Here is a 7,752-nt window from a genome sequence, read left to right as displayed (position 1 = left end):
AAAATGAAAAAAACTTTCCGGCCTTGTATAGCTTGGAAGGAAACCCACCGCTGCTTGTTTTTAGCACTAAAAGGCTTTGTTAAATGAAAAAGATAGAAAAAAAGTCTTTAAAGAGATCAAAAAATCAAGTGCATAGCTGACAAGTTGGTAAATCTTGAGGAAACCCCAAGAATTGGGGTGACGCTGGGAAGGAGCTACCCCACAGTGGGATAACACCTCCATCTCAAAGTAGGAAAAGGAAAAAGTAACCCCTAAACGGGTGAACAGATAGTCGTACGCAAAAAAGAAGTGGGGTTCAGAATCGTTCATTCTCCCACAGCAAACCCGGTCCTCTGGGTCTGGGGCCACTAATTCATACTTTCCTTCATCGACATGAGAACTGTAGATCCTATGGTGTTTACGAGGTTTGGTAACAAAAACACTATCGACGATGGGGTGTTCATACAAGATAGAGGAATCTACCCATTTTAACAGAGCCTCCGTGATCCGAGAAGACATTTCAGAATTGGAAAAAAGATATACAAGAAGATATACCTACATTGCACAAAGAAAAAGCAACCGATCGCATTAAAGGAAACGATTTTTGTAAAAAGAAAAACACAAAAATCCCAAAGTTTCCTACAACAAATAGTAAAAGCACTACAAAAACCTACTTAGAACCTCTTCCTCCATTATTTAGCACACTCAATATAAACAACGAAGCTAGTTAAGAGTGAAAAGTAACGAAAGACTAACCTTTCTTGGAGGAAAACTGACAGCAAGAAGGAAGGGGATGCCGAAAGCGCTGAAAATTCCAGGAACGGAAACAACAAGCACCAAAGCGCGAAGATCTTTCGAACAAAGAAGAAAGTACAAAGAAAAAATTCTAAAAGAAGAAAGAGAAAGAGACGAAAGGTATTTATAACATACTAAGAGTATAATTGTAAAACGACGTAATCATTAAAAGAGCGTGTCATTACCAATGTAACTGCCCTCACGTGTAAATGCAAAAAGCCAACCGGATGCGACAGTTGACAAGACATGACGATTGATGATTTGAAATGTTTTCAACTTGAAATCATGTCGGTTCCTCAAACTCGGGAAGAGGATAACGACTTAGGCAGTTCCGAGCTCTATCGATACTCAAGTCCAATTCCTATTGAAGAGATCAGACTCTAGTAGGGACACTGTTCATATCCTGGCCCAAATAATTAGCCAGGCCCAAATTAAGCTAAAAGGCCCAATCCATCTGGTTGGCCTTCACCGCTTATCCAACCTCCTTCAAGAGGTCGGGCTCGACGTAAGCATGCCCTTAACACTTATCTAAGTGAATAACTGCCTCCGTAAATCTCTTTTCCAATTCTAGAAGGGAAATCTCGACAACCCTAAGATAAAGGGATGATTATCCACTATCAGAAGTGGAACTACTCCAACAGTGGTTATTGACACGTTACCTGTAAATACATTGACACCTCTCAGATATCTAAAAATTCCAATATTCTAAACCTGCTTAATCCCTTGCTGACTTAGGTATCGGAGTGTCTTGCAGGTACCACCCCCTTCCTATTCAAGCATACAAACAACTCGGAAGGCAGCTCACGGACGCAAACCAGTCTACGACCCCCTCTTTCTAACCTTTGGGCCACACATTTGAGTCCAATCAACCCGATTTTAAGTAACTTCCGGAATAATTGTATTATTTTATTTTTTATTATTTTAAAAATATATTTAATAATATTTTAATAATATATAATTATATGTATAAAAAAATAAAAAAAATTTATTCATATTTTTAATAAAAATAAAATTTTTAAAATATTTTTATATTTTATGAATATATTTAATATCTAATCCGCAAATATATATCGGATCAAAACTAAAAAAACACAAATATTAAATTCAATCTGATCCAATAATTTTATTGTCAAATCAAATCGAGATTTTGACTCATTCCGATTCAATATGCATCTACCCGTAGCCACGGCAGGTGCAATGGTGCATCCTGCCTCAGTTGAAAAACCAAGACGAGATGGAGAGTACTCCTGGGCCAACTTAGCAGTTTAATTCAATTTTCAAAATAATAGGTCATGTCATGTCACTAGACTCTATATAACACGTTTTCTTTATTGCCAAAGAAAGTAATAAATAGGAGAGTGGAGAGATATCTCTACACTTCAGACATGGATTTGTAGGTAGGTGCCTAGGTGGATCAATTGCTACTTCGTACGTATCCTATAAGAAGTTAATAATACAGCAAGCAATTTTCTCTTTCCTTCGGTCAAAAGTCAAATTATCCGATACCCAAACTACCTGTCCGGGTGGCTTGGGCCATTGTGTGTGTCTTCTTTTACACTATCTTGGCGAGTATCTAATTTAGGTTGTAATGTAATAATAACTCGCACCCATACCTTTATTGGCATAATGTACGTCTCAGCACGTTTTTGTCATGTGGAATCAAAAGCGATAAACTTATTTGCGAAAATTGATCTTTGTGCTATAATTTCTAATGTACATTATTTTGTTGACGAGAAGACCAAAATACAAAAAAGAAGTATATACAGAAAAGTTTATAAATATTATTTTCTCTTATTTACCCCCTCCTTCTTAGATTCATTCTGGCAGCTTCTTATATGGTGATACTCACAAATTTATAGGAAATGATATTTGTACAAAATTTATCTTTCTCAATTATCTAAAAAGAGTACTTCAATAAAAAAAACAAAAGAAAGCTATTTTATTTACCTTTCTTTTAGTTCAGAATAAATAAGATAAATTATAGCTATTTTTTTTTTGTTTTCTAATATTATCGGATTTAGATCTTCTAAAGTTTGAATTTCACTTTAAAAAATAAAGTTTGATCTCTCACAATTTATTTTATAGGTGGGACCAAAAGAAAATATGAGAGAGAAACTATTCAAAAATAAAAGATCAAACTTTACTCTCTAAAATAAAATTTAAACTTTAGAAAATCCAAATCCAATATTATCGTATGGAAATAGGTTCACTTGAACATGAGGCAACACATTATGGGCACAATCTTTTCTTTTTTTGGACTTGGGGCACAATCTTATTTTATCTTTAAGAAAAGCGAAAAGCCCATTACATCGTAGGCGAGACAAAAAGAAAGATAGAGCGCGACATGGATGATTTCTTTAATGGGACATGAATGTGTTGAGCACAAAAGAATCTTTCTTTTGGACAAGACACCATTTTTTCTTGATGCATTTGTCCAGATGGATATTGTTTAGATTTCACGTGAATAGACTTTCTTTGTAACTAACCTCTTTGGGTTTGAAAAGCTTCAATAGTTTTTAGGCAGCAAAAGCTGCTTGGGCTTGCATGAAATCCACCTACATATCTACGATGTATTGTCAATTTGTAATCACAGTAGTGTAGACGTTGGCATTCACCCAAAAAAAAAAAAAAGAAAATTTTAATAAATACTTTTATTAGAAAAATGAAATGCCAAAAGTATTTATTAAAATTTTTAGGAATTTTCAACTGAAAAGAATCAAGGTTTTAAATTTTTAAATACTTTAATGCATATATGACTAATTTTTCTTGAAATCTCGATAAATAAATATCTTAATTAAAATGGAGAGAACCGAAAGAATAAAAAATTACTGAAATGGTAGAGTGTAAATTTGATTGTTAGTGTTATGTATGTTAAAAGTGGTAAGAAAATGAAAAGGTTGAAAAACAGTGGCGAAGCGAAGGCAGCAGACAACACTATCCCAAAACTCGCAAGTAGAAGTAGTGGGTTTATCTTACAACCATGCCACGAGGAACGCACCTCACTGCAATGACCAAACTACCCTCGTTTCCCAGCTCTCTTCTCCCCTAAGAATCCCAATCTAGTGTCCTTTTTCGTCCATTCGCACTTCCTACGACCCACCATGGACGGCGGAGGAGGCAACAGAGCGGAAGCCGAGCGCTGGCTCTACACGGCCAACAAGCTCCTGAGCGCACGTGACTTGCATGGGGCTCAGTCCTTCGCGATCCGGGCGCGTGAATCCGACCCAACGTTCGATGCGTCTGAGCTCCTCTTGACGGTGATTGACACGCTCCTCGCCGGCGAAACGCGGATCAACGACCAGCACCGCGACTGGTACGGGATCCTTCAGATCCTCCGTTACTCCACCAACATCGACCACATCGCAGCTCAGTACCACCGCCTCGCCCTACTCCTCGACCCGCACCGTAACCCCTTCGCCTTCGCCGCACACGCCTTCTCCCTCATCCACGATGCCTGGTCGGTCCTCTCCAACCCCGCCAAGAAGGCCATGTACGACGCAGACCTCCGGTTGCTCACCTCCACTCCTCCGCCGGCGCCGGCCGCGACACAGCACCACCATCACCAGCACCACCAGCATAATCCCCTGACGCAAGCTCAGCCTCAGTCTACGCCGAGGAGAAACCCTAGATCTAAGGACGCTGCGAGCGGGGCGAGCGATCCGAATGTGCAGAATCGGACAGCGGCCGAGTCAGCTCGGCAGACTCGGACGGCCGTCGCTGCGGCCTCGAACGACGCGGCGGCAACGGAGTCGAGTTTCTGGACCTCGTGTCCTTATTGTTACGTTCTGTATGAGTACCCTAGGGTTTACGAGGAGTGCACCCTGCGGTGCCAGAGCTGCCGCAGGGGGTTCCAGGCGGTGGTGATAAGGTCGCCGCCGCTGAACGGAAAGGACTCATCGTTCTGCAGCTGGGGTTTTTTCCCGTTGGGATTTTCGCAGGATTCAAAGGACATTAACGGGTTTTCTTCCAATTGGAACCCATTTTCGCCGCTGTTCCCCTGCCCCTTAAAGGGGTCCAATCGGAGGAAGGCGTCTTGGACTTACTATGACGACGAAGCCGCTGCGGCATTTGTGGAGCTTTCAGATCCCAGCGAGGATGATTCTGATGATGGAGATTGGAGAACTGGTTCTAAGAAGGCGAGGAAGAAGTCAAGAGTTTCTACAAGAGATCCCGGTTCTTCACCGAGGAAGGCTGGGAGACCTAGGAAGGTGATTCCGGGTAGTGCACAGCATCAGAATGTGGGGGGTGGGGCTGTGGATGGTGGCGGTGGAGGTGGTGGGGCTGCAGGGGCAAGTGGTGGAAGGCCAGAGTCTAGTAAGAAGGTTGCATTGGGTGGTTCGAGGAGGAGGGGTGGAGGGAACTTGGACTTGAATGTGGAGTTCAGTAATGACCCGGAAGAGCCTTCTCGTCGCGTAGGCGTCCGTGAAGGGAATGCTGCTGGGAATGCTGAGGATAACATGGAAGGGATTGGGTTCTTTGAGGGACTTGATGAGTTCCTCAGTAGCTTGCCCATTCTCAATGTTGTGGCAGATGATAAGGCTAAGGGTAATTAGTCTTATAGATGCATGTTTGTTGTAGAATGTAGATGTTACTTGTATGTTTGCACTTGTCGCACAAAATGATGCTGAGCCTGTTGCGAATTCATGTTATTGTTAAATTATATAATAATTTGCGGCAGCAACTCCTTTACTTTTGTTTACAACTATTTGAGGAGAATTGCTTAATGTAGATTGTGATCATAGTACTGCGTCTTAAGTTGAATGATATTTTGACAATGCTGATTGATGTTTTATTCAAATCACACACACTCATCATCTTGTTTAATTTGTTCAAATGCTCGGAAATTGAAAATGGTTAGAAAGAAGCTGAGATTTTCTCAATGAGAAGCCTTTATCATGGAGTGAAGTAGAACTTATCCTTTGTATTGGTGTTGCCTATGTGTAGTATTCTAATCTTATGATCGCATCCTTGGTGCTGAGTGTTGACCAAGGCTTATAAAACGTGATGAAAGGAAATTGTGTGTGTGAAGATACCTCTTTGGTCTGAGACTGTAGCTTCTCATGCATTGTAATGCTATTGATGATTTGCAAGAGAAACAAACTTTTGTAATGTTTGTCTATTTGCCTAAGAACTTTAATGCGGTTGTTGTTTAACGTGTGGTATCTTCACTTGTGGATCGAGTTTCTACTCTCTACTAGGTGCTGTGTATGAATGGTGGATAATGAACTAATGATTCTTGAAGCTTACATTTGTGTGATAAAGCATGATTCCAGGTGCTATGATAATTTTATTTAGAACCCTAAACTAGATCCCAAGTGGATTTGATCGGCATCCTTATACTGCAAAATCTTGATGGAAGCTAGTCATGAAGAGGAGTAATTTAGAAGTTGGTTAATGAAAATTTCGAAAGAGTTCCGATCTTTCACTTTCCTGAATGTGTTTAGGAAGATTTGACATGAAATAAAATTAGCCTCTTAACATTATATTTTCAAGTGTGGGACCTGTGAACTAGCCTCATTAGAATTTCTGCATTTGCAGTTCTGGTTTCGTGAGCTCTAAGCAAACTGTATATATACGTGGATAGAAGAAACATGGAAATCCTGAAATTACTAGTTGATACTTTTCCAATTGGTTATCTAGTGGATCCTTATGTCCAACATCAATAGTTATACCTAAATCCACTCCCTACACTAACCAAGTAAACTCACATAACCACATAAGAGGGAAATCTCATTTGCAATGTAATCTCGTCAAATCAAGATCTACTGGCTGGTGTTTGCAACATCATCGAATCCATCTTTGGATGGAAGAGCTCATAAGTCATAATCCTTTATGACTTGGAACAAGGGATGGAAAATTAGAAACTTAATTGAAAAAAAAAAAGGCACTGTTGTACAATTAAATTATTTTTTTTACTCTGACAACTCAAAACTGCAAACTTTTTTTTGAAAGATCAATACTATTCTGTTCTAATAGGCAGCGTTTGTTTTGAGGTATGAGACAGAGACTGGGAGATTGAGACTCAATATCATGTTTGTTGGTTCAGAGACTGGTACTAAAATTTTTGTCTCTATCCCTAAAATTTCAGTATTTCAGTACCTCTAAAAAGTAGGGATATAGGGAACTAAAATTTTAGAGATGGAGACTGAAACTTTAATAACATTTTATACCTAAAATATCCTCATTTCAATTAATTAATTTCAATTTTATCCTTTGTACAAATTAAATTAGAGTTTCATTCTTGTTTTAATTTCTGTCTCTCACTTTGCACCAAACAGAATACTGAAATTTATTTCAATCTCGGTCTCTTAGTCTCTGTCTCTCAATCTTAGTCTTTCCGTCTCTGTATCTCCACTAAACGCTACCTTATCGAAAGGTGAATTATAGAATACAGATCCAATTTTATAGATATTTCCAAACAATCACAAGTTGAGCAACACGTGTACAATATATCACAGGAGATGAAAACATGGTTAGCAAATGGTTATTATTTAGCACATGATAAAAACATTTTTCCAAAGGTATGTTAACGGTAATGTGTATTCAATTAATAGCTAAGAATTGTGATTAGTGTGTAATCATTGAGATATACTATGATGATCACATATGTAATATAGTAATTAAACACTCATTATATGATGATCGATTTAGAAGTGCAACTCTATTCTATAGATATATTTAGATAATCGAAAGAGTTAAATGTTTTTATTAATAATCTGCAGTATATAAATTAAACTACTTTATTTTCTTTTTATGTTAATAATACCCTAATGCAGAAAAAAAAAACAAAGAAATATATATATAGTCTGACATTTAAAGCTGGAGTTTCTTTCTCGGTTTCTCCGTGTTAATGGGAGTAGATTGATGTGCAGGTTTTCCCGATCCAAAAAACACTGGTTCACGTTATAACTGTTGAAGCATGGCTCTTTCCTTCAATCCCCAATTCTCAAAGAATCAAAACCCTTTTGAGATTGAGTT

The 7,752-nt window shown here is 38.7% G+C and overlaps 2 protein-coding genes across 2 annotated transcripts in view; both read left to right on the top strand.

Moving 5' to 3' along the window:
* On the top strand, positions 3,844-5,572 carry LOC107631072. Its single transcript, XM_016334391.2, has one exon. It carries the CDS (start codon positions 3,876-3,878, stop codon positions 5,325-5,327), a length of 1,452 nt encoding a protein of 483 aa, XP_016189877.1. The 5' UTR covers positions 3,844-3,875; the 3' UTR covers positions 5,328-5,572.
* LOC107631073 (beta carbonic anhydrase 5, chloroplastic) overlaps positions 7,402-7,752 on the top strand; it is a gene marked incomplete in the record, with an annotated part of 2,436 nt that continues 2,085 nt past the window's right edge. The window contains 1 exon segment of the mRNA XM_016334392.2: positions 7,402-7,752.

This window comes from Arachis ipaensis, chromosome B03, assembly GCF_000816755.2.
Source record: "Arachis ipaensis cultivar K30076 chromosome B03, Araip1.1, whole genome shotgun sequence".
In the NCBI taxonomy this organism is placed as follows: Eukaryota; Viridiplantae; Streptophyta; class Magnoliopsida; order Fabales; family Fabaceae; genus Arachis; species Arachis ipaensis.
Note: the sequence above shows the minus strand (reverse complement) of the source record. Positions and strands in the feature narration are given on the sequence as shown.

Coding starts and splice junctions, on each gene's coding strand:
- LOC107631072 (XM_016334391.2), top strand. CDS start 3,876: ATGGACGGCGGAGGAGGCAACAGAGCGGAAGCCGAGCGCTGGCTCTAC.